General features: G+C 41.9%; 2 protein-coding genes across 2 annotated transcripts in view; both read right to left on the bottom strand.

The window, feature by feature from the left end:
* Positions 1–2967: 2967 nt before the first annotated feature.
* Positions 2968–26509, bottom strand: part of LOC138947187 (limbic system-associated membrane protein-like) — a 215502-nt gene continuing 191960 nt past the window's right edge. Inside the window, exons 4-10 of the mRNA XM_070318627.1 lie at positions 16139–16321; positions 14563–14691; positions 13630–13784; positions 12748–12880; positions 11247–11373; positions 6998–7161; positions 2968–5513 (exon numbers count right to left, since the gene is read on the bottom strand). Of these exons, the coding sequence (XP_070174728.1) occupies positions 5377–5513; positions 6998–7161; positions 11247–11373; positions 12748–12880; positions 13630–13784; positions 14563–14691; positions 16139–16321 (1028 nt within the window). The 3' untranslated portion in view covers positions 2968–5376. The remainder of the gene's footprint in view (positions 5514–6997; positions 7162–11246; positions 11374–12747; positions 12881–13629; positions 13785–14562; positions 14692–16138; positions 16322–26509) is intronic.
* LOC138958707 (uncharacterized) lies at positions 8468–9163 on the bottom strand (the record flags this gene model as incomplete). Its single annotated transcript, XM_070329960.1, has 1 exon — positions 8468–9163. A coding segment is annotated over one exon (696 nt), but the record flags the coding sequence as incomplete, so codon positions are not given.

Here is a 26509-nt window from a genome sequence, read left to right as displayed (position 1 = left end):
AATATTTCAAATATCAACAATAAACGATGACTAGTTCTGATCACGTACCAAAGTTAAACACGCAAACATAGTGCAGGCTACATAGTACACTAGTACACATAACGTTTGGTCCACTAGTTGTTCGTGTCTGTCCACAATAAACTTATGCTGGACCATGTTCTTCTCAACGCATGACATCAAAATATCGTGAAGTCCACAACAATGAAGGAAGATCTTTACAAGAAGTATACAAGAAAACAGTAAAAATGTACAGCATTCAAACAATGATCACCACAATGAAATTGCATGTAGCAAAGCACGGTGTGTGTGTGTGTGTGTGTGTGTGTGTGTGTGTGTGTGTGTGTGTGGGCCGTTCAAATGATCGAACTACCAACCGGTATCATAGCTGCCAACCTTCTGAAGTCAAAATCCAGGAGCCAGGGGGTCCAGGGGGGCCGTTTAGTTTTGAATATGAGCAGGGAGAAGTTGTAAAATTCGGGAGATTGCCGGAAAATCCGGGAGGGTTGGCAGCTATGCGGTATGTATTATCTGCTGCCGATATCCTTTCCAGTGTTGTTCAGACTTTTCTAGGTAGAATACAAAAGTCCGCCTTACACCATCTGCAAAACATCTACTAAAGTATTTTTAAATTCCCATTTCTACCCCTTGACAATTGCACTCTGCATTGTGTTTCCCTGACAGGATTCTGTGATGCTATATAATTATATGTATCTGGGTCACCGATGACGCACATAGACAGGAGTTAATAGCATTTTACAGCAACTTTATACAGTGCTTGAGAAGAAAAGGTGTTCAAGAGGATTAGTTTTATCTTCTGGTGAAAGGGTTAAGTGCTATTCCTAATCGTTTTGGCTTAGACAGGTAGACAAACAAATCCACACACAGACACCAGACCTGTGAACCCCTGTTTTGCACTTGGAGTATTCTCAAACAAACTTGGGGTATTTTCAGAAAAAAAATGAGCGTACTCCACACAGCATTTGAACATCCACGATTCAAAGATGCTTCACACGCGTCCGTCTCAGCATTAATTAAATTTACCAATACATTTAAAGCACATGCTTCTTTCAATGTTTACTGACAAAAACTGTAATCATTTGTCAAAATACTGGATCAGCTTCGGGATGCGCTTGTGAAGAAAAGAAGTCTAGTAATTTTTTCTCGTTGTATTTTTTCTACTGACCGTACTGATCGTATTCTAGACAATCATGCGTACAAAATACGGCAAAATCGTATGGGTTCCCAGGTCTGAGACACATTTAAAAACAGACACACAAATTGTCAAGCACGAAGGCAAACGTTCGCGCAGGTAAACAGACCAAAAAACACGCGCTCATACACACAGAGGAAGCGACACACAGACACAAGTACTATACAACAACAGGATCCTGAATATCACACGAGGGGAACAAGACTATCCAACAAGATAGCATAACAAGTGTTTGGCTTACTAATGATGGTTGCAGACCCTCGCATTAGGACTGTCTCGCCAAGAAACACACATCCGTGTTATAGGGATATACTGGACCAAAAACCTGTCCCTATTCGCCGTAAGAGCTATATACAGTACGGGATGAGGGTTGTAGTTATGTCACCAGACACACACACACACACACACACACAAAATTGTGCACATGTAAACCTGGTACCAAACAGCTAGCCATATAGTATTCTCTCTATATATCTAATGCAGTATGACTACTATTTTTATAACATGGATTTTGGCAGTAACAGTCAATTCATAATGCTGTTTCGTCTTTGGTAGGTGGGCCTGTGCGTCAAAGTAGATTTTGATATAATTATTCTAATTCGGTGTACACCCTGAACAGCAGCTAGTTGTAACAATTCATCTCGATCACCACTTGATTTGTATTTGATGTTCATACGTTGACAGCAATTCAGGCTGCCACATGTATTCGTGGGAGTGTTTTTTTGTTTTTGTTTTTTTGTTTTTAAACAAACAAACTAACAAACAAACAAACAAACAAACAAACAGTGCATTGTCCAACATACTTTTGTGAGTGAGGATGGTACACAACTCTGTAGGTCGCCATACACAAATGAATTTAATACATTCAACACCGAAATGTGCCTCACATCACAAAGTATTGTGAATAAAAAGGAGAACTTGCAAGATGTGTTCGTAATTGACACAGACCAGCTGTGGTGGTTCATTTGACGCATTTTGGATTGTCCACAGTACTTTTCACTCTTCACTGTTTCCTGGGTCCCAAGGCAGTAAGTGCTTTCAGAAATCAAAAATTCCTTCCAGTAAGTCGTAGCAATACGTCCACAGAATCCTCCAACTCTCACTTTTTGAATTCGTCCAGTTCTCTTGTCTGTACTAAGGATATGGAAGCAGTGAATACTTGAGAAGCCATTGTTATCCGTGCTTGCACGAAACGATGGCGCAAATCACTACACTATCGAGTTGGTCAGAACCCTCTCATTCCCCCCTTCTGTACTCTTCCTGGGCCGAGGTGCACGAGAAAGAAATTGAGATTTGGTGTGATTTCAACGAATCAGACCTCGCGGTTTGTTCTCAAATGTTTGGGTTTCACCCACTTTCGCTTCGTGCATCTCAGTCCAGCACTGTGATATCTTGCCTGTTAAAAGGGCTAGAAAGCAGCAGGTACTTTCGAAAAACAAAATAATTATCAGTAAATCAAATCTTCACTTCTCGCACACAAAAAAGGTTCGCGTGACCATTGTCTCTCTCACACCACCACGAGCTCTCTTCTCCTCTATTCTTCCACTACTTGGGTATGTCTTGCCTTCCAGAAGGCCTGGAAGCAGTATGTGCTTACAGAACTCAGACATGCTTGCCTTCCAGAAGGCCTGGAAGCAGTATGTGCTTACAGAGCTCAGACATGTCTTGCCTTCCAGAAGGCCTGGAAGCAGTATGTGCTTACAGAACTCAGACATGTCTTGCCTTCCAGAAGGCTTGGAAGCAGTATGTGCTTACAGAACTCAGACATGTCTTGCCTTCCAGAAGGCCTGGAAGCAGTATGTGCTTACAGAACTCAGACGCCCTCTCACAAAGTCTAATCCTCACTACTAGTGCACGCAATAAACTGTCACTCTTCCGTCATCAAGTTCGTTAAAACCCTGTTACTCTCCCCTTCTGAGTTCTTCCAGCCTTTGCTCCATCGTCAGTCTGATGGTCCAGAAATCAGCAAGTGCTGTGAGTCCAGTAAAGCGTGTCAGTACGTACACTGGACAAGCTCAGAGATACTGTCTCTCCGTACCAAGAAGTTGGGAAATGTTCTCTCATGAATCGAGTGTACGGGAAAAAGCAATCCCCGGAGACACAATCTTCTCGTTGAGCAGTCATATTCCTTCTTCGGAGTTTCAAGAAGCAACTTTACATTCCTCCATAAGAATTGTGAGCATGTGACAGTTTTTCCTTCAGAATTTGATAATAGAGATTTTTTATTCTTCAATTGTTCACGTAGCATTTCCGCTTACTAAAATAGGTTGAGCATTCCAAACTTAATTTTACAAATCCGGAGACAGATTTAACGCTTTATTTTTTACCAAGGGTCGCATGATGATCAATTCTGATGGTGGTGAAACCGAAGACGCAAGTCACATCTGGTGTGCTAAATGTTGCATCTTTCACCAGCCTTCGTGTTACAGAAGAGACGACGAGCTCTGTGAATCTGGCAGATTCGTTCCTTTTCGCACTAACCATCATGACAACAAAAACAGATCTGTCCCGGCGTTTGTGTGCAATAAGAGTGTTCTTCAATCAGGACACGCAGTTTAAATTAACAGTTGTTTTGCATTCTGTGCAGGGAATCATTTACAGAATTCCGAAACGAAAGACGGTCGGGTTTGGATCGGTTGTGCAAGAGTGAATACCCTTGCTTTTACTAGAACAAACAATTGACGAGCCAATCACAAGCATGGTTTGTGTCGGAAACACGTGGACAAAGAACACGTGTGAATTTATTTGTCCTAGTGAAAGCAAGGGTATTCAGTCTTTCATAACCCATACAAACCCGACAGAGTTATTTCCGAACATAATTTATTGAGTATCTTGACAGCTACGAAATTAACGCCACAAAAATCGCACTTTACACAGGAAGCAGTCTGGCTGTTGATTGTTGTCATTTATGTAAATTGGACGATGCTCTTATCCTATGTAAAAGCCTGCACATTCATGTGGTGGTGACCATGATTGCTTACACGAGAAGAATTGTATCGTATCAGCATGTAAAAGCCTGCACATTCATGTGGTGGTGACCATGATTGCTTACACGAGAAGAATTGTATCGTATCAGCATGTAAAAGCCTGCACATTCATGTGGTGGTGACCATGATTGCTTACACGAGAAGAATTGTAACATATCAGCATGTAAAAGCCTGCACATTCCTCTGGTGGTGACCATGATTGCTTACACGAGAAGAATTGTATCGTATCAGCATGTAAAAGCCTGCACATTCATGTGTTGGTGACCATGATTGCTTACACGAGAAGAATTGTAACGTATCAGCATGTAAAAGCCTGCACATTCATGTGGTGGTGACCATGATTGCTTACACGAGAAGAATTGTAACGTATCAGCATGTAAAAGCCTGCACATTCATGTGGTGGTGACCATGATTGCTTACACGAGAAGAATTGTATCGTATCAGCATGTAAAAGCCTGCACATTCTTGTGGTGGTGACCATGATTGCTTACACGAGAAGAATTGTAACGTATCAGCATGTAAAAGCCTGCACATTCATGTGGTGGTGACCATGATTGCTTACACGAGAAGAATTGTAACGTATCAGCATGTAAAAGCCTGCACATTCATGTGGTGGTGACCATGATTGCTTACACGAGAAGAATTGTATCGTATCAGCATGTAAAAGCCTGCACATTCATGTGGTGGTGACCATGATTGCTTACACGAGAAGAATTGTATCGTATCAGCATGTAAAAGCCTGCACATTCATGTGGTGGTGACCATGATTGCTTACACGAGAAGAATTGTATCGTATCAGCATGTAAAAGCCTGCACATTCATGTGGTGGTGACCATGATTGCTTACACGAGAAGAATTGTATCGTATCAGCTCGTGTCCCTCTGTTGGTGTTTTTAATCTCAAAGCGCTTTCGGTATCTGGCGTGTATCACTGTTGCATATCTGAAGCATTTTCAGACCGGTCAATCTCCTTTTACTCCTAGCTGACATTGGTATTTTGCATACACCACTGACTATGAGACATCAAAGCACAAAAAGGTCATACACAAAACGTCACACAGCGTGTCACTCCTGAAATTCGTTTTGGACAGACAGTCGGTAAAAACTCAAACACTTAATCACCAGACAAGTCCTTCCGACCGTTTTAGCATGTTTTATCTGGATATAAAAAAGTCTGGAATCATCTGAACAGGGTAAGGGCGACAATCGCTGAGACACAAAGAACATGTAGAGTTGCGCTGGTAGGAGACACAGTTGTTCCCCTTGAACTGCTAGGGTCCACGATGACTTGTCCGTTCCGCGGATCGCCATTGCCACCTGTGGTATAGAATTCAACGAGGCGCAATTAGTCTTGGTTTTAAGAATCAACTGGATTAGAAAGTAATTTTAAAAAGCAAGAAAACGGTTAAAGAAACACCAAAAGCATAGCTTTGCAATAGGTACGATTTGGAAAACGATAGGATATGTGATCCTTTTTATGATTTGGAAGATGATCCGATATGCAATCCTTCACTCAATACAAGGTACGATTTGAAAGACTATACGATATGTAATCCTTCGTCCCCACACAAGCTACGATTTGTAAGACGATCCGATATCTAATTCTTTACCCTGTACAAGGTACGATTTGTAAGACGATCCGATATCTAATTCTTTACCCTGTACAAGGTACGATTTGTAAGACGATCCGATATCTAATTCTTCACCCTGTACAAGGTACGATTTGTAAGACGATCCGATATCTAATTCTTTACCATACACAAAGTACGATTTGTAAGACGATCCGATATCTAATTCTTTACCCTGTACAAGGTACGATTTGTAAGACGATCCGATATCTAATTCTTTACCATACACAAAGTACGATTTGTAAGACGATCCGATATCTAATCCTTTACACTGTACAAGGTACGATTTGTAAGACGATCCGATATCTAATTCTTTACCATACACAAAGTACGATTTGTAAGACGATCCGATATCTAATTCTTTACCATACACAAAGTACGATTTGTAAGACGATCCAATATCTAATTCTTTACCATACACAATGTACGATTTGTAAGACGATCCGATATCTACGTAATTCTTTACCCTGTCCAAGGTACAATTTGTAAGATGATCCGATATCTAATTCTTTACCATACACAAAGTACGATTTGTAAGACGATCCGATATCTAATTCTTTACCCTCTACAAGGTACGATTTGGAAGACGATCCGATATCTAATTCTTTACCCTCTACAAGGTACGATTTGGAAGACGATCCGATATCTAATTCTTTACCATACACAAAGTACGATTTGTAAGACGATCCGATATCTAATTCTTTCCCATGAACAAGGTTCGATTTGGAAGACGATACAAAATGCAATCCTTTACCCTACAAAAGGCACGATTTCGAAACCAAAATGCAATCTAATACCGTACACAAGGTACAATTTGAAAGGCGATACTATAATCCAATCCTTTACCATACACAAAGTACGATTTGGAAGACGATACGAAATCTAATCCTTTATCGTATACAAGGTACGATCTGAAAGACGATACGAAAGAAATCAAGACTGTAACTGTCCAAGATTGGGAAACGCTCACGGAAAGGAAAATACAAAAGAGAGTTGAACTGACGAGAACATTCGACCAACTAACCAGTTAAAATACTAAAATAGAAACACAACAACAAAAACAACAACAACAACAACAACAACAACAACAACAACAACAACAACAACAACAGCAACATCGACAAGCAAATAAACAAATAAAATCGCAAAAAAACTAGACCGTGTGCAGCATACCTGAGCCAATGCTATAGCCAGGATCTTGTATCTTGCCGTGTCCACTTTGGTAGCCGTTGTTGTTGTCCTGGTAGCCCTGAGCTTCTGAGTTGGGCTTCTTCCACCAACCGTCCTCGCCCCTCTCTGCCCCTCCCTGCTTCCTTTCGCTTCCAGGTAGCTTGCCGCTGGGTTGAAGAAAGAGAAAAGATAAGGCACAAAAAAAAGGTCTTTTTACGGTAACATAGGCCAAAAAAATAGGGTCGGTAGGTCGGTATTTTTTTTTCTCCAAAAAACCATATTTTTTCGTTATTTTGCAAAAAAACCAAAAGATTTTTTATTTTTTATTTTTTTAATTTTTTTTCCTAAATGCCAAAACAAAGTCTTGGGTCGCGCGAAAAAAATAGGGTCGGTCGGGTTACCGTAAACAGACTATTTTTGTTGGGCCTAAAGAGAATGATAATGCAGGGTAAAGAAAACATAAAAAAGCATTGGATAGTGCGATTCGGTCGCTGCACGCTATTCCCAAGGACAGACACATACACACATACAAACACACACACACACCAACACACAAAGAAGCAGAAAAAAAGCGATGAGCCGAATTAGATCAAGAACACAGAGAGAGAGAGAGAGAGAGAGAGAGAGAGAGAGAGAGAGAGAGAGAGAGAGAGAGAGAGAGAGAGAGAGAGAGAGAGAGAGAGAGAGAGAGAGACAAGACAAGACAAGACAAGACAAGACAAAATCTTTATTATCGAGGGTAATAGATAAGCAAGAATATTGCTTTTTTACATCCAGCCCTCGCCCTAATATAGGGTCAACAAGAACAAAAAACAATATAATCAAAGAACTATCACATCAAACTTAATACATTATAACTGTATATACAGATACAAATTTAAAAAATAAATTGTCATGCTGCATTTTAAGTACAATTTCCAATGATAAAAAGTGTCAATTTTTAACATAACTTAATTTAGATAGATCTGCATATTATTATAATTTTGTTTAACATGCACATACATTTTAAATGAATTGATGAACCATTCAGCACATGTTTATTTGCATTATGTGCGACATATAATTTTTTTTGAAGCTGTCTGTGTTTGTTTTATGCTTAAGAAAACTAGGCAGTGAGTTCCATAGGACCGCACCTGAATAAAGAAGGCTTGATTTGAAAAGGTCAATACGTGGAGTCGGTGTTATGAAATTTATGAGAGAGAGAGAGAGAGAGAGAGAGAGAGAGAGAGAGAGAGAGAGAGAGAGAGAGAGAGAGAGAGAGAGAGAGAGAGAGAGAGAGAGAGAGAGAGAGAGAGAGAGAGAGAGAGAGAGAGGGGATTAGCCTTAGAAAAGACAGGAATAGGATTAAACATAGGGAGAGGAATAGACAGAGTGAGAGGAATAGACAGAGGGAGAGGAATAGACAGAGGGAGAGGAATAGACAGAGTGAGAGAAGTAGACAGAGTGAGAGGAATAGACAGAGTGAGAGGAATAGACAGAGTGAGAGGAATAGACAGAGGGAGAGGAATAGACAGAGGGAGAGGAATAGACAGAGTGAGAGGAATAGACAGAGTGAGAGGAATAGACAGAGTGAGAGGAATAGACAGAGTGAGAGGAATAGACAGAGGGAGAGGAATAGACAGAGGGAGAGGAATAGACAGAGTGAGAGGAATAGACAGAGTGAGAGGAATAGACAGGGGGAGAGGAATAGACAGTGTGAGAGGAATAGACAGAGTGAGAGGAATAGACAGAGTGAGAGGAATAGACAGAGTGAGAGGAATAGACAGAGGGAGAGGAATAGACAGAGTGAGAGGAATAGACAGAGTGAGAGGAATAGACAGAGTGAGAGGAATAGACAGAGTGAGAGGAATAGACAGAGTGAGAGGAATAGACAGGGGGAGAGGAATAGACAGAGTGAGAGGAATAGACAGAAGGAGAGGAATAGACAGAGTGAGAGGAATAGACAGAGGGAGAGGAATAGACAGAGGGAGAGGAATAGACAGAGTGAGAGGAATAGACAGAGTGAGAGGAATAGACAGAGTGAGAGGAATAGACAGGGGGAGAGGAATAGACAGAGGGAGAGGAATAGACAGAGTGAGAGGAATAGACAGGGGGAGAGGAATAGACAGAGTGAGAGGAATAGACAGAGTGAGAGGAATAGACAGAGGGAGAGGAATAGACAGAGGGAGAGGAATAGACAGAGGGAGAGGAATAGACAGAGTGAGAGGAATAGACAGAGGGGAGAGGAATAGACAGAGGGAGAGGAATAGACAGAGTGAGAGGAATAGACAGAGTGAGAGGAATAGACAGAGTGAGAGGAATAGACAGAGGGAGAGGAATAGACAGAGTGAGAGGAATAGACAGAGTGAGAGGAATAGACAGAGTGAGAGGAATAGACAGAGGTGAGAGGAATAGACAGGGGGAGAGGAATAGACAGAGGGAGAGGAATAGACAGAGTGAGAGGAATAGACAGAGTGAGAGGAATAGACAGAGTGAGAGGAATAGACAGAGTGAGAGAAGTAGACAGAGTGAGAGGAATAGACAGAGTGAGAGGAATAGACAGAGTGAGAGGGAGAGGAATAGACAGAGGGAGAGGAAAAGACAGAGGGAGAGGAATAGACAGAGTGAGAGGAATAGACAGAGTGAGAGGAATAGACAGAGTGAGAGGAATAGACAGAGTGAGAGGAATAGACAGAGTGAGAGGAATAGACAGAGTGAGAGGAATAGACAGAGTGAGAGGAATAGACAGAGGGAGAGGAATAGACAGAGTGAGAGGAATAGACAGAGTGAGAGGAATAGACAGAGTGAGAGGAATAGACAGAGTGAGAGGAATAGACAGAGGGAGAGGAATAAACAGAGGGAGAGGAATAGACAGAGTGAGAGGAATAGACAGAGTGAGAGGAATAGACAGAGGGAGAGGAATAGACAGAGTGAGAGGAATAGACAGAGTGAGAGGAATAGACAGAGTGAGAGGAATAGACAGAGTGAGAGGAATAGACAGAGTGAGAGGAATAGACAGAGTGAGAGGAATAGACAGAGTGAGAGGAAGTAGACAGAGTGAGAGGAGTAGACAGAGTGAGAGGAATAGACAGAGTGAGAGGAATAGACAGAGTGAGAGGAATAGACAGAGGGAGAGGAATAGACAGAGTGAGAGGAATAGACAGAGTGAGAGGAATAGACAGAGTGAGAGGAATAGACAGAGTGAGAGGAGTAGACAGAGTGAGAGGAATAGACAGAGTGAGAGGAATAGACAGAGTGAGAGGAATAGACAGAGTGAGAGGAGTAGACAGAGTGAGAGGAGTAGACAGAGTGAGAGGAATAGACAGAGTGAGAGGAGTAGACAGAGTGAGAGGAATCGACAGAGTGAGAGGAATAGACAGAGGGAGAGGAATAGACAGAGGGAGAGGAATAGACAGAGTGAGAGGAATAGACAGAGTGAGAGGAATAGACAGAGTGAGAGGAATAGACAGAGTGAGAGGAATAGACAGAGTGAGAGGAATAGACAGAGGGAGAGGAATAGACAGAGGGAGAGGAATAGACAGAGGGAGAGGAACAGACAGAGGGAGAGGAACAGACAGAGGGAGAGGAATAGACAGAGTGAGAGGAATAGACAGAGGGAGAGGAATAGACAGAGTGAGAGGAATAGACAGAGGGAGAGGAATAGACAGAGTGAGAGGAATAGACAGAGTGAGAGGAATAGACAGAGGGAGAAGAATAGACAGAGGGAGAGGAATAGACAGAGTGAGAGGAATAGACAGAGGGAGAGGAATAGACAGAGGGAGAGGAATAGACAGAGGGAGAGGAATAGACAGAGTGAGATGAATAGACAGAGTGAGAGGAATAGACAGAGGGAGAGGAACAGACAGAGGGAGAGGAATAGACAGAGTGAGAGGAATAGACAGAGGGAGAGGAATAGACAGAGTGAGAGGAATAGACAGAGGGAGAGGAATAGACAGAGGGAGAGGAATAGACAGAGGGAGAGGAATAGACAGAGGGAGAGGAATAGACAGAGGGAGAGGAATAGACAGAGTGAGAGGAATAGACAGAGGGAGAGGAATAGACAGAGTGAGAGGAATAGACAGAGTGAGAGGAATAGACAGAGGGAGAGGAATAGACAGAGGGAGAGGAATAGACAGAGGGAGAGGAATAGACAGAGGGAGAGGAATAGACAGAGTGAGATGAATAACGCCAGAGTAGACAGACGAAGAGGACAAGCTCAGGAAAAGAAAGATGGGGCCATGGACAAACAACCTGACAACTAGAGAAAGAGTACCTTTGATGAGAATTGCCCCCGTTGTGCCGTCCCTTGGTTTTGCTGTGAGCGTTTTGACCGTGACCAGGTTTGTTGGTTTTCCTTGTCGTCGTTGTAGTTGACATCGTCGTGCGTTCCAGTGGATATTCTGTCAGACATTCAGAAGGGCAACGTCACTTTCCGACGCGGAGCGTGCATATTAACTGACAGAGCGTGAATATGATGATAACTGACATTCTCCTGGCAGAGTTAAAAGTATGCTTCTACAGAACTGAATTTAAACGCACTATTCAAATGCACTCCTCTCTCTCTCTCTCTCGTTGCTCTCTCCCTCTCTTTGCTCTCTCCCTCTATCTGTTTATCTCTCTCTCTCTCTCGTTGCTCTCTCTCTCTCTTTGCTCTCTCCCTCTATCTGTTTATCTCTCTCTCTCTCTCTCTCTCTCTCTCTCTCTCTCTCTCTCTCTCTCTCTCTCTCTCTCTCTCTCTCTCTCTCTCTCTCTCTCTCTCTCTCTCTCTCTCTCTCTCTCTGTGCCTCATATCCTCACATATGTGCTACACAAGATCACAAGAGTTTGAAAAAAGGCGCTGGTCGATTGCCGGCACGGTTGGCCTAGTGGTAAGGCGTCCGCCCCGTGATCGGGAGGTCGTGGGTTTGAACCCCGGCCGGGTCATTCCTAAGACTTTAAAATTGGCAATCTAGTGGCTGCTCCGCCTGGCGTCTGGCATTATGGGGTTAGTGCTAGGACTGGTTGGTCCGGTGTCAGAATAATGTGACTGGGTGAGACATGAAGCCTGTGCTGCGACTTCTGTCTTGTGTGTGGCGCACGTTATATGTCAAAGCAGCACCGCCCTGATATGGCCCTTCGTGGTTGGCTGGGCGTTAAGCAAACAAACAAACAAAAAGCTGGTCGATTGAAGTACCCTGCACCTTCATCCTTTCTGAACTACTACTACTACTATTCACCATTGAAGTACCCTACACCTTCATCCTGTCTGAACTACTACTACTACTATTCACTATTGAAGTACCCTACAGGCCGTCATCCTTTCTGAACTACTACTACTACTATTCACTATTGAAGTACCTTACACCTTCATCCTTTCTGAACTACTACTACTACTATTCACTATTGAAGTACCCTACACCGTCATCCTTTTTGAACTACTACTACTACTATTCACTATTGAAGTACCCTACACCGTCATCCTTTTTGAACTACTACTACTACTATTCACTATTGAAGCACCTTACACCTTCATCCTTTCTGAACTACTACTACTACTATTCACTATTGAAGTACCCTACACCGTCATCCTTTTTGAACTACTACTATTCACTATTGAAGTACCCCACTCTCTTAATCCTAACTGCAGTATTACCACTATTATTCACTAATGTAGTATTACTACTATTATTCATTGGTGAATAATAGAGGTAATACTACAGGAAGGATAAAAGAGTAGGTTACTCCAATCGACCTGCGCTTTGATACAAGTTGGTGTGCACAAGGTCAAGACTCACCATAGAGCATCATAGTCTCGGAATCCTTGCCCAGCAGGTTCTCGGAGACACACTCGTACTTCCCGTAGTCGTCCCGGCTGAGAGACTGGATGCGTAGCGCCAACGTCAGCGTGTTCTCGTCTTCGTCATACACCTGTGCACACACACGTCACAAGTGACGACATTTTGAATGGGAGAATACTTGACGTCATTGACTATTCGGCTTTTCAGAAATGTCGAGGCGGCACTGTGACAACCTCATTTTTCAATTAAATTGATTCCCTTGAGACTCGACCAAAAATCAAAGTCATCAAAGATGTCGCTTGATACTGCAATCGTATGTTATGTATGATTTCTGTTCTTTCGTCTGACTTCATATGGTGTATGTTATGCGTGCGATCTGCTTTATAACATCACACTGTGCTTGATACCCATACAACTTACGCACGCCACTAGGATCAGCTAAATATATTACCAGATTACTAACTCAAAGACTCAATAATCTAAAGATTATCATCAGTGTGTGAAAAAAAAGGTAAAAAAATCAACACTATAAACAGAAGTGTTCCACGTTTGAACACATTCCTGTAACAAGTTTTTAACGCTGTGAGATAGTATATATAATATAGTTCTACTAACACACGAGGCACACATAATAAACAGTAAAAAAAAGTGTACTCTATATAATCACAACATGTTGAAAACTTGTTACAGGAATGTTTTCAAAAATGGAACACTTATGATTCTAACGATGCTCATTAAATAATGTCAGAAGTCTAGCATAGTGTTTCATTCACTTGTGATAATAATTATATGAATTGTTGAATAAAACACGTTTTAAACCAGAACAAACCCACTTATGTTAAGGGTTAAATTAAAGTGTTTTGTGAAAATAATATTGACCTCGATGTTATACTTGGCGTTGCGCTCGATATCCTCGCCATGACGTCTCCACACAGTGATGGCGTGCGGGTAGGCAGTCACCACACACTCGAGTATCGTTGTCTTCCCCAGGCTCTGACCGATCTTCCGGTTAGGCAGGCGTACTTCCGGTGGGACTGAGACGTAGAAAAGAACGATAGGAATTAAATGTCGAAAGCCCTGTTCGAAAAATCAAGTTTGAAATCAGTTTTTTTTGGAAGACTAGCTTACACATTTTTTTTTTACAAATAAATGCTAGAGCAGCTGTATCGTAACTGTGACCTATCAAGCTGCCTGGAAAAAGGGTCTGTTGTAATAAACAGGGGTGGATTTAGTGCATAAGAGGGAGGGGGTTCTAAAACTAGGCAGGGGTGCAGAGGCTGGCCAGGCGGGGGGGGGGGGGGGGGGGGGGCTTGACCCCCGAGATGCTGTTACCATTTAGCACTTGAAAGGGGGATTTTGGGGTCTCTCCTTCAGAAAAAAGGTAAATTTGCCGGATAAGGGAGGAGAAAAGGGGGGGGGGGGGTGGCTTCAGGAACACAGGACCCCCCCCCCCCCCTCCCTAGATCGAGCCCTGCTTAAACATTGCGATTGAGATCTTATTCATCACAGTTCATTCCATGCTTTACGCACTCCCACCGAACATCAGAGCAGCTTGAGTTCTTTTTAAAATTTAACAAACGTTAAAAATAAATGGCAGATAGTTCGGGTATAGTGATTAGAGGGATTACAATTCTAAGACAACGGACATTTCCTCAAACAGTACAACCTCAAAGGCTCATTGTACTGGTGTGTAGGACATTGACACAGCATATTTATATGGGAAGGCAATATAAAGAGTATATAGTAAAATCAAAACACCCCATCCACCCACCCACCCTCAAAAATAGAAAAAGAATTAAAAAAAGTACTCACATTCTACGTAGACTCTGATACTACGGTGAGCGGCGGGAGGCACGTTGTTGTAAGCGACACACTCGTACACGTCATCACAGTATCTGGTGACGTTGTGGATGACCAGCACTTCGCCTGCTACCCCGATTTCTGAAACATGACGTGACATTACCAATGCAGTGAATAACGTACTCATGGTACATCATATACAACTGTGTATTGCCAGCACGTTCCCTTTTATGCCAATATCTTCAACATGGCGTCAATATACCGATATTGCGAATTACGTAAGTATGGTAAATTGTATAACACTGTGGATTAATTGTCAAAACTGAATTGCTAACACTTGTCTGACAATATCTGTTATATGACGTCACTATACCGATATAATGAATTACGTAAGCATTAAACATCGTAATATTGCTATTTCATATGTTACATGTATTTCCATTGGTCAATTGGGCACAACTGAGCTCAGTGCAAAAGTGATATCGACGACATTTCCGTCGATATCAGTTTTGATATCGACGACCTCTTTATTGCTTCCCCACTTCAAAAACAAAAACACCTAAATTTAAAAACAAACAAATATATATGAAAATGTAATTATCCCAGAATTTAGTTGAGCAAGTGACTAAAGACTTTTTGATAGGAAAGACATTTTAAAATACTGAAAAGTACAAGAAAAGAGTGAACAAAAAGAAATAATAATCAGAGCTAGGGAGGGATATGGAACAGCCAAAACTGAGACAAATACTTTTGTAATTTCTTTACAGTAAATACAAAATGTCTAGAGAATTAGCAATATATCTAACATTGACTGACTGTGTGATGATATCTTCTGCTATTGGTCTGTTTCGACAGTGATATCAAAATCTCGACCGGGTAATATTGACGGACTGTGTGATGATATCTTCTGCTATGGTCTGTTGAGACAGTGATATCATAATCGAGACCGAAAGTCGAGATTTTGATATCACTGTCGAAACAGACCAGTAGCAGAAGATATCATCACACAGTCCGTCAATGTTAGATATATTGCTATTTATCTGGACATTTTGTATTCACTGTAAAGAAATTACAAAAGTATTTGTCTCAGTTTTGGCTGTTCCATATCCCTCCCTCTGATCATTATTTCTTTTTGTTCACTCTTTTCTTGTACTTACCAGTTTTTCCAAATGTCTTTTCTTTCAAAAACTAATAAGTCACTTGCTCAACTAAATTCTGAGATGATTACATTTTCATATATATATATTCGTTTTTAAATTTAGGTGTCTTTGTTTTTGAAGTGGGGATGCAATAAGGAGATCGTCGATATCAAGACTGATATCGACGGAAATGTCGTCGATATCACTTTTGCAATGAGCTCAGTTTTGCCCAATTAACCAATGGAAATCTACGTAACATATGAAATAGCAATATTGGGTACTACTGTGGATCACCAGCACTCCCCCCCCCCCCCCCCTTTTTTTTTACCAATCTTTGTAACATGGAATCACTGGGTCAGTTTATAAATTTGGATGATTAACGAGATGAGAACGATTTTTGAAGGTCGTAAAAGGGGGGTTCCCCTGTTTAATATGTGCTGCAGACTTACGCTTCTTCCTGCGGTCCGCCTCGGCCTTGCGGTCCGAGTCCTGCATGAGTCCGGTGGGGATGCGATACCACGTGACCATGGGGTGGGGGACACCCGTGACGTTGCACACTAGCTCCACCGTCTCCCCCTCCCTCACCATCACCGTGGAGGGGGTGGACAGATGGTTGATGATCTTGGCGGGTTCTGCAACCAAGCAGAGCGAATGATAGATATACAGCATGGGCAAGTTTCAGCAGTAACACTAGTCACTAGAGTCGGATTAAACCTCGCTGAAATGGGGTCTGGTCGAACCCGATGGCGTCATTTTGGTCGGTTGCGCTAGTCCGACTCCCGTACTGCTTCGAGTTTGTTTGGTTCCAAGATGGCCGTTACTGCTTTTCTATGGGTTCGACCAGACCACGTTTCGGCGAAGCGACCAGAATGACATGCGCAATTAACTAACCAGACTAGACTGGGGTCGGTCGCTGAAACTCGCCCCGTACTGTAAACAGGGTTACGGCTGCACTGACCTTTGAGATGAAGTCGTTTTGAATTTGGTTAAATTTACCTTGCTTAACCCCAGGCCTAATTTGTACTGGGTGTGGCTCAACCCTTACAGTGAACAGTTGAAAAAAAAACCACCCATTAACGGCGTGTGTGTGCGAGTGTGCGAGGGCTGTATTTTGTATATTGATTATTTGATACATGTATAAATGTGTCTCCAGGAATATGTTTTGTTTTAATCTTGTGTCGATACTATTTAGTTCTGCCTCGTTATTAGCCATTGAGTATAACTGTTTTATCATCATTGCTTTGTTGTTGTTCTTTGGCCATTTACGTTGAATGACTGGTTATACATTGACATTGATAGTTTTATTCTTCTTCTTCTTCGTCGTTCGCTAGATAGTTTTATCATAAGAACCTTTTCTAATTCCTATTAACTCGATGTTCTTTAACTATATTTATACATAAATGCATATTGTAAAGCAGTATGCATTGTTAGAGGATTTTTTAGTAGCAGTGTTTAAATGTCGAAGCTGCTTTTCCCAGTTTTACCTAAGAGACCGACTGTATATTGTGTTATTATATTTGTCAGACTTGATTGTACCAAGTCCCTACACATGTTGTAATGCGCTTAGAGCCAAATATTTTTGTTTTTTGTAAGGGATAGGCGCAATATAAATACACTTTATTATTATTATTTATTATTAACGGAAGAGGATGTTATGATTTAACGGTCCGTCCCTCATTTACTTTCAGCCGCTCCACACACCTCCAAACCCCCGCCCTTCGCCCCCGCCGCTCTCATTTGCTCAGCTGAGAGAGAGAGAGAGAGAGAGAGAGAGAGAGAGAGAGAGAGAGAGAGAGAGAGAGGGAGAGAGAGAGAGAGAGAGAGAGAGAGAGAGAGAGAGAACGATGTGCCCTGGAGGGACCAAGGGAAAGAACCAGGGGCCGTTAGAATGCAGAGTTGCGACGCTGCAGTGGGATAGTCTCCCCTCGTGCTCAGCATGACGTTCTCCAGACAGAGATACAAGGGGAGGGAGAAGGGGGTGGTGGTGCTCTCCCAGCGGCCGACGTGGACCAGCGATTCAATTACCTGTGTCTGACAATTGTTTCTGCCAGTGAATTTGAAGAAACGACATTTTCAAACAGTGGTCTCTTCAATAAAAAGCTCCACACTGAAGGGTAAACATGTGATCGAGCTTCAGTTCTCACCTTTGAAACAACTTAACAAGTCGCGTAAGGCGAAAATACAACATTTAGTCAAGCTGTCGAACTCACAGAATGAAACTGAACGCAATGCAATTTTTCAGCAAGACCGTATACTCGTAGCATCGTAAGTCCACCGCTCGTGGCAAAGGCAGTGAAATTGACAAGAAGAGCGGGGTAGTCGTTGCGCTGAGAAGGATAGCACGCTTTTCTGTACCTCTCTTCGTTTTAACTTTCTGAGCGTGTTTTAAATCCAAACATATCATATCTATATGTTTTTGGAATCAGAAACCGACAAGGAATAAGATGAAAGTTTTTTTTAAATTGATTTCGAAAATTTAATTTTGATCATAATGTTTAAATTTGTAATTTTCAGAGCTTGTTTTTAATCCAAATATAACATATTTATATGTTTTTGGAATCAGAAAATGATGAAGAATAAGATGAACGTAAATTTGGATCGTTTTATAATTTTTTTTATTTTTATACAATTTTCAGATTTTTAATGACCAAAGTCATTAATTAATTTTTAAGCCACCAAGCTGAAATGCAATACCGAAGTTCGGCCTTTGTCGAAAATTGCTTGGCCAAAATTTCAATCAATTTGATTGAAAAATGAGGGTGTGACAGTGCCACCTCAACTTTTAGAAAAAGCCGGATATGACGTCATCAAAGGTATTTATCCAAAAAAAAAAGAAACAAATGTCCGGGGATATCATTCCCAGGAACTCTCATGTAAAATTTCATAAAGATCGGTCCAGTATTTTGGTCTGAATCGCTCTACACACACACACGCACACACAGACAGACAGACACACACACATACACCACGACCCTCGTCTCGATTCCCCCTCTATGTTAAAACATTTAGTCAAAACTTGACTAAATGTAAAAAATAGTGTACTCGCGTATTAACGAAGACGACGAAACAACAATCTCAACAGTTTTGACCCTTCGTCTATGTTAATACCTGAGTATATTATTTTTTGGCTTTTTGTTTCGCCCTCTCACGCGCAGTCATCTTTATTCTTCTGCTTTTAAAAAAACGTCCTCCTTTACGACATGAATGTACACCATGTTGTATAACATCATTAATATAGCATAGACAACCAAGCGATCGTCTAGGTTTTGAACTCGACAACCCTCGCTCCATAACTCTCCCAAAAGGAGACACTTAAATCAGGTAGTACGGACAAGTAGATGACTGGATAAGCGTTCAGCACGTTCGATTTCTCAGCTCTAATTCCACGAAATGTTTATTGTTACTTCCAACAACCCTGACTGCTACGCTCATACTCCATCAACCAACCATCTCAGACAGCCCCCCCCCTCCTCCCAATAGAACCTCTGTCAACCCAGCATTCCATACACCCCCCCAGTAGAACCTCTATCAGCCCACCATTCCGGACAGCCAGCCTCTCCAAGAAAGTTCTCTGGCTCTTTAAACTAACAGATCGCAGTCATGCGAACAAGATAAGCGATCAAACGATGGTTTCACGTCGGACAATCTAGTGACTATATTGAGAATATTGCTCATCAGCTCTCCAATTCTACTCGCGCAACATTCCCGTCCTCCCTCGTTTCCTGTGTTCACGGGTCATCATAACAACCCAGCAGCAAATCCCTGCCCAAAACGCGAGTTGGAAGTGTTTTTCGATTTCTTTCTTTAAAGCGATGAGACCCACTGTTGGAGTGTTGGCCATCAACATTACGTGGAGGACAATCTTCATTTAACACGACTTATATTAGCTGCACTGTGCATATTTTCAAGGTAACGCTGTGAAGCTGTGACAATTAATGCAACATTTCACTTGAGAAAAGTCTGAATTATTTTATTTTCATAATGGGACCTCGATTTCAATTATCAACAGCCGATTTTGGCAAGTTTTCTCTCCCTAATCGAAAGCTTTTTTTCTGCTTAAAAAAAAAAATACACCAGGCTGAATTCAAAGTAAGAATACCCACTTCTTGAATTTTGTTTTTATATACAACAATAGTACCAAGCCATAAACTCTGTGTTTTTATATACAACAATAGTACCAAGCCATAAACTCTGGGTTTTTATATGCAAAAATAGTACCAAGCCATAAACTCTGTGGTTTTATATACAACAATAGTACCAAGCCATAAACTCTGTGTTTTTATACACAACAATAGTACCAAGCCATTAACTCTGTGTTTTTATACACAACAATAGTACCAAGCCATAAACTCTGTGTTTTTATATACAACAATAGTACCAAGCCATAAACTCTGTGTTTTTATATACAACAATAGTACCAAGCCATAAACTCTGTGTTTTTATATACAACAATAGTACCAAGCCATAAACTCTGTGTTTTTATATACAACAATAGTACCAAGCCATAAACTCTGTGTTTTTATATACAACAATAGTACCAAGCCATAAACTCTGTGTTTTTATATACAACAATAGTACCAAGCCATAAACTCTGTGTTTTTATATACAACAATAGTACCAAGCCATAAACTCTGTGTTTTTATATACAACAAGAGGCGAAGCCATCAAGGCTCACTAAGAAATCGACAAACAGTAACACAAACTCAATCACTCCGTCACACATACACACACACACACACACACACACAGAAAGCATTGGTAACACTGTGCAAGAAAGAGAGACACTAGATCTAGATCTGTCTGTCTGCATGTAGCCGACTTACAGACACGACTGCCAAATAGTCTCGGCCCGCTCAAAATAACAATGACCGAGACATTCCTTCGCGTGACGTCTAACCCTCTTACGCCATAATGTGACGTCTTCAAATGACGAAATGTTAAAGTTTCTACCACAGACATACACACGCACGCACGCACATACGCACATACGCACATACGCACGCACGCACAGACAGACAAAGTTACGATCGCATAGGCTACACTTCGTGAGCCAAAAATAGTACCAAGCCATAAACTCTGTGTTTTTATGTAAGCCAAACGTCGATTTTGAACTGTTATTCCTCTCATTCTAAAGATAATTTATGATAAGCGGAATATAAGTGTCATACCTTGGCAAACACAAAAGGTCGACTTCAAATGAATTAAAACAAGAGGCGAAGCCTTCAAGGCTCACGTAAGAAATCGACAAACAGTAACACAAACTCAATCACTCCGTCACACATACACACACACAGTAAGCATAGGTGACACGGTGCAAGAGTGCGAGACACTAGATCTAGATCTGTCTGTCTGTAGCCTACTTACAGGGACACGACTGCCAGATGGCCAGATCGACACTGCGCTTTCGACAGCGCTTCCTCGCGCAGACACTGGAAACACGCTGTGCAGATTAACCTGTAGGAAATCTCCTTTGGTATCTTCTTTATCTATTTTTCTGGAGCTACGAAACCGAACAATGTGAAATCATGAGTCGTCTTCTCCGAATCGGCGAACTGCAGCTCGGTGATAACTGTATCTATACCACAATCCTTCACGCGATCTGACCTAACCTTGACCCCTGACCTGGTCTACATACCACACACGACACAAACCAGTCAGCTGTTTTTACCCCCCCAAAACCCCCCACCACCCGTTTTCTTTGGATACACACTTTAACTACATACGTGCCGACGAAATGTTGATAATTGCTTCAATACTTTGAAGCTGTTGCTTGAATAATAACCAGGTAAAATTAGTATTTCGGTGTTCAGTCAAATGTTAAAGTTTCTACCACAGACATACATACATACGCACGCACGCACGCACGCACGCACGCACGCACAGACAGACAAAAGTTAGCATCGCATAGGCTACACTTACGTGAGCCAAAAACAAACAAAACCAAAAACATATTGCTAAAATCACACGCAACTAAATATTCTTAAGTTTGAAACTTATATATTTATAAACGTGTAAAATGGCCACACATAGGCTAACAGGTTATCTCCTGTTAAGAATCTAACATGGAGGAGATAGAATCTGCGTACAAAAATGCTTCTTTCCTTCTTTTCCACAACATCGGTAAATGTCATGTCACGCAATAGCAAAAACATCGTTTCCAATGGAAATTAACCTTCCGCAAACAATATATCAATGTCAATCTAAATGAGAAAAATTAATCATTTCAAGATATAACCGCCTTTGAAAAATCGTCGTGGAGGCAAACTAGGTGCCCTCAAAGAACAAAAATAGAATGGCGGAATTCTAGAAACAAATTGCTTCTTCCTGTGTTCCCCTACAGCGGTAAATGTGATGTCACTCTGCTGCAGTCACGTGATGTCACGTGACGCTCAATGGCCGCTGAGTGGTCGGTAACCCAATCAGTCCGTTCTGTACTGTTCCAGACAGTTCGTGTCACGCGAGTCCTTCACAGCAACAAAATGCAGCAAAGAATGACACACTTAGAGTAAAGTGAGAATTCGTGAGAGCTTCGTTGGGTCCATTGATGCAGATAAAAATACTCGTGATTTCGTATCTCGAGCTGCTTCTTTGTCGCAGTACACCAATCTACACACATTCACACATGCACAAACTCAAACAGAGTGAGCTTGCAATAAGCACCCCAACAATATAGAATATCTTACAACAGACATGCTTGCTACATATTCAGATCACTGCAACATTTTCATATGGTTCATCTTCCGTATTATCGACATCCCATCTCTAGACATTCGCATTCCAAGAAAAGTCCAGGTTTGCTGGTTGCAACATCGCTGACAGCCACACAAATAAATCAAAAGCCTTCGGCTGCGACCGAACATCAGGGTACTCTCATAGAAAGAGAAGAAGAGGAGGAAGCAGAAGAGGAAAAAAAGAGAATGACGACGACAACGTCGAAGACTGAGATGGAGAGAAAGGGGACTAACTGATCCGGAGTAGTGTGAATCGACAGTTCTCTGAGACTATGACGCAGTTCATGAAAGGAGTCATCATGACAGTTTCTTATCTTTTTGCCACTTGACATTTTTGCGGAGTTCAGTTAACGCCGTCTTGGAGGAGAAAAAAAACCACACAAAAACGTCGTCTTGAAAAAGACCTACCTATCTGTCTATAATGCAATGACGTCTGCAGCAGACGATGAAGACAAGAGTTAACAGGGCGTCAACAACGTGGTAAAGGTCACTGCTGGAATGACGCAAGTCCTCCTGCGTTTCCAGTCACATGCTACACTTAGTCAATGTGACCCAGACACCCAAAGACAAGTGACAACGGCAATCAATGCTGTCCAACGGAGGAGATATTTCTTGGAGTATCTGCTGACTTCATATCTTCTGCCACCTACAACAAACTGGTCTGAATAATGGTGTCCAAAGGATCCATCTCAGCTGCAACTGACCGCTCTCAAGGCGTCCGGTCTAGCGGTGTCTTCAAATGTTTGCAGCAGGCTGTCCATCTCTTAACACTGTGACGTCAGTGTGGTCAAGAAATGTCCAGACACGTGTAAATATTCTTCTTTATCCCGTCCATCAAGGTTAGGGATGCAGAAACCAGAACTTTCAACTCGCCCGTTGGTCTACTGACTCTGCGACCAGATTTGTTTCCTGTCTGTAGTTCCAGAAAGGTCCAGACAAGCGTAAATATGTTACTTTACCCCGCCCACTTGAGCCAGGGCTGATGCAATCTAGAACTGTTACCTCGCCCAACGGACTGGTGACCCAGCCAACAGTTACTAGTCCGCCTTATTTAGTTAACTTTTTTTTGGTAGCACTGTCCTCGAAAGCAACACAAGCAAGCATAAACAAGTTTCTCAGGCTAATATCTTGAGTCAGGTGTTATAAAAGCCAGCATTTGTCATCGGACTACAGACACAACGGAAAGTCACTAGGCCGCCAGAAAGGTAAGTTGTCTGCCAGCAAGAGTTTCGCAAAGACCAACACGGAACTACAGAAGGAGAGTGCAAGACTGAGGTGCACGAAGCGAAAGTGGGTGAAATCCAAACGGGTGAGAACAAACTTCGAGGTCTGATTCGTGGACATGACAACAAATCTCAATTTCAACCAATCCAACGCCGTGGCTTGGTAACTTGTATCGTGCACCTCGGCCTTGCTTTCAGATTATCCGCAATATTTTTCAGTCGCTACTGACAAGCGGACAAACTTTTCCAATGCCAACGTGAGCATGAAATAGCCTACACTCTTTCAGCAGATCGTCCCCGTGTCACTCCATTCTTTTGTCTTAGCAGACAACTAGCCCCAGACATGTTGGAATCAGGTCAGTGTGTCCGAGACAGCCCGAGACAACCATCAACATCACTGTGTCTGATCCACTCAGCACGTCACAATCGTCTTGTCAAATCTCTTGGCCGGTGGTGCACACAGTCTGAAGTACACTCTCATAGGGCTCTTCTTGCTTTCGTTTAATATTTGTTTTCTCTGGAAAATGGCTCATTCTTATACGTCGCCTCAGAGCGTATGTTCCCTTACACCTGCGGTACCATTGTTCAATTTAAAATTCCTACCTGTTCACACGACTGGGCAACTGGTTCTAAGCACATGGAGCAAGCTCAAACAGAATGACTGGAATAAGAGGAAACGAAGGAAGGAACAAGTCGCGTAAGGCGAAAATACAACATTTAGTCAAGTAGCTGTCGAACTCACAGAATGAAACTGAAGGCAACGCAACGCAGCAAGACCGTATACTCGTAGCATCGTCACTCCACCGCCCGTGGCAAAGGCAGTGCCAGTGGAATTGACAAGAAGAGCGGGGTATTCGTTGCGCTGAGAAGGATAGCACGCTTTTCTGTACCTCTCTTCGTTTTAACTTTCTGAGCGTGTTTTTAATCCAAACATATCATATCTATATGTTTTTGGAATCAGGAACCGACAAGGAATAAGATGAAAGTGGTTTTAAATTGATTTCGAAAAAACAAATTTGATAATAATTTTTATATATTTAATTTTCAGAGCTTGTTGTTAATCCAAATATAACATATTTATATGTTTTTGGAATCAGCAAGTGATTGAAAATAAGATGAACGTAAATTTGGATCGTTTTATAAAAAAAATAATTTTTTTACAATTTTCAGATTTTTAATGACCAAAGTCATTAATTAATTTTTAAGCCACCAAGCGGAAATGCAATACCGAAGTCCGGGCTTCGTCGAAGATTACTTGACCAAAATTTCAACCAATTTGGTTGAAAAATGAGGGCGTGACAGTGCCGCCTCAACTTTCACGAAAAGCCGGATATGACGTCATCAAAGACATTTATCAAAAAAATGAAAAAAACGTCCGGGGATATCATACCCAGGAACTCTCATGTCAAATTTTATAAAGATCGGTCCAGTAGTTTAGTCTGAATCGCTCTACACACACACACACACACACACACACACACGCACAGACACACACACATACACCACGACCCTCGTCTCGATTCCCCCCTCGATGTTAAAACATTTAGTCATAACTTGACTAAATGTAAAAAAGCAAGCAAGCAAGCCACTAAACAACCAAATAAGGATGTAACGAAATTCCCAACCTAACAAACAAACAATCAAACACAAATACCCCATCCAGAACCCGTGGCACACTAAAACAATCCACAATCGCCAAAGAAAACCATTAACATTTCTTGTTCATTTCCAAACATGAGGACATAAAAAGTGAAGGAACTGCACACACCCCATCCCATCCCCAACCTAACAAACAACAATTAAACAATCAAACATAAATACCCCTCCAGAATCCATGACACACATAAAACAATCCAAAAACACCACAACAAACCATCCGGGTTTTTTTCATTTCCAAACATGGGGACATAAAAAGAAAAGACACTGCACACACCCCACCCCCTCCCCGCTGTCTCTTCCCCCCCCTGATCCCAAAGAGTACCCCCCCCCTCCCAACCCCAAGGGTATCATCGTCTCTATCTGGACAGTGGGACGCCCACAGGCCCGCCATCGTGACAAGGCAATCAGCATCCTTTCGCTCCACGACTGTCCCAAGCAAAATTGGCTGGAGAAGGAAACTTTGGACAATCAATACACTCCCTTGCGGACGTCCCATGCCGTTGTCCTCGATCTGTCAAAACTCTGTCACTTTTTGAGGGTGTGGGTGCGTTTGGGGGAAGGGAGAGTGTATGATAAGGAAGTAAGGTGTGAGAAAGTTGTAAGGGGATGGTGATATTAAAGTTAAAGGTGGTATATGGAGCAGGTTTCAGAATGATGTGAAAACTGATCTCACAAGACCTAAACAAAAAGAGGACGAAACAGGAAACCAGGTTTGGTATTTTTTTCATCAATATTTCAGCAGCGATACACTGCTTTCTTCAGGATGGTATGATTCATACGACCTAGTATGATGTCACGTGTCGCAATCCGGGGATGCTGCTACTTACAGGATAGAAAGTTAGGTGTGTAAAAGTAGTATAGGGATGGTGATATGGAGCAAGTTTGAGAATGATGTGAAACTGACCAAATATGACCTGGAGGGATGTTACGATCATGTAGCATTCCTGAGATGATGCTACTTACACGATAGAAAGTTAGGTGCGAGAAAGTAGTATAGGGATGGTTATATGGAGCAAGTTTGAGAATGATGTAAAAACTGCTCTCATAATGACCTAGTGTGATGTTACGATCATGTGGCATTCCTGAGATGCTGCTACTTACACGATAGAAAACTAGGTGCGAGAAAGTAGTATAGGGATGGTGATATGGAGCAAGTTTGAGAATGTAAAATCTGAGCTCATATGACCTGGTGTGATGTCACGATCAT

This window comes from Littorina saxatilis, linkage group LG1, assembly GCF_037325665.1.
Source record: "Littorina saxatilis isolate snail1 linkage group LG1, US_GU_Lsax_2.0, whole genome shotgun sequence".
Lineage (NCBI taxonomy): Eukaryota > Metazoa > Mollusca > Gastropoda > Littorinimorpha > Littorinidae > Littorina > Littorina saxatilis.
This window is presented reverse-complemented; position numbering and strand designations above follow the sequence as displayed.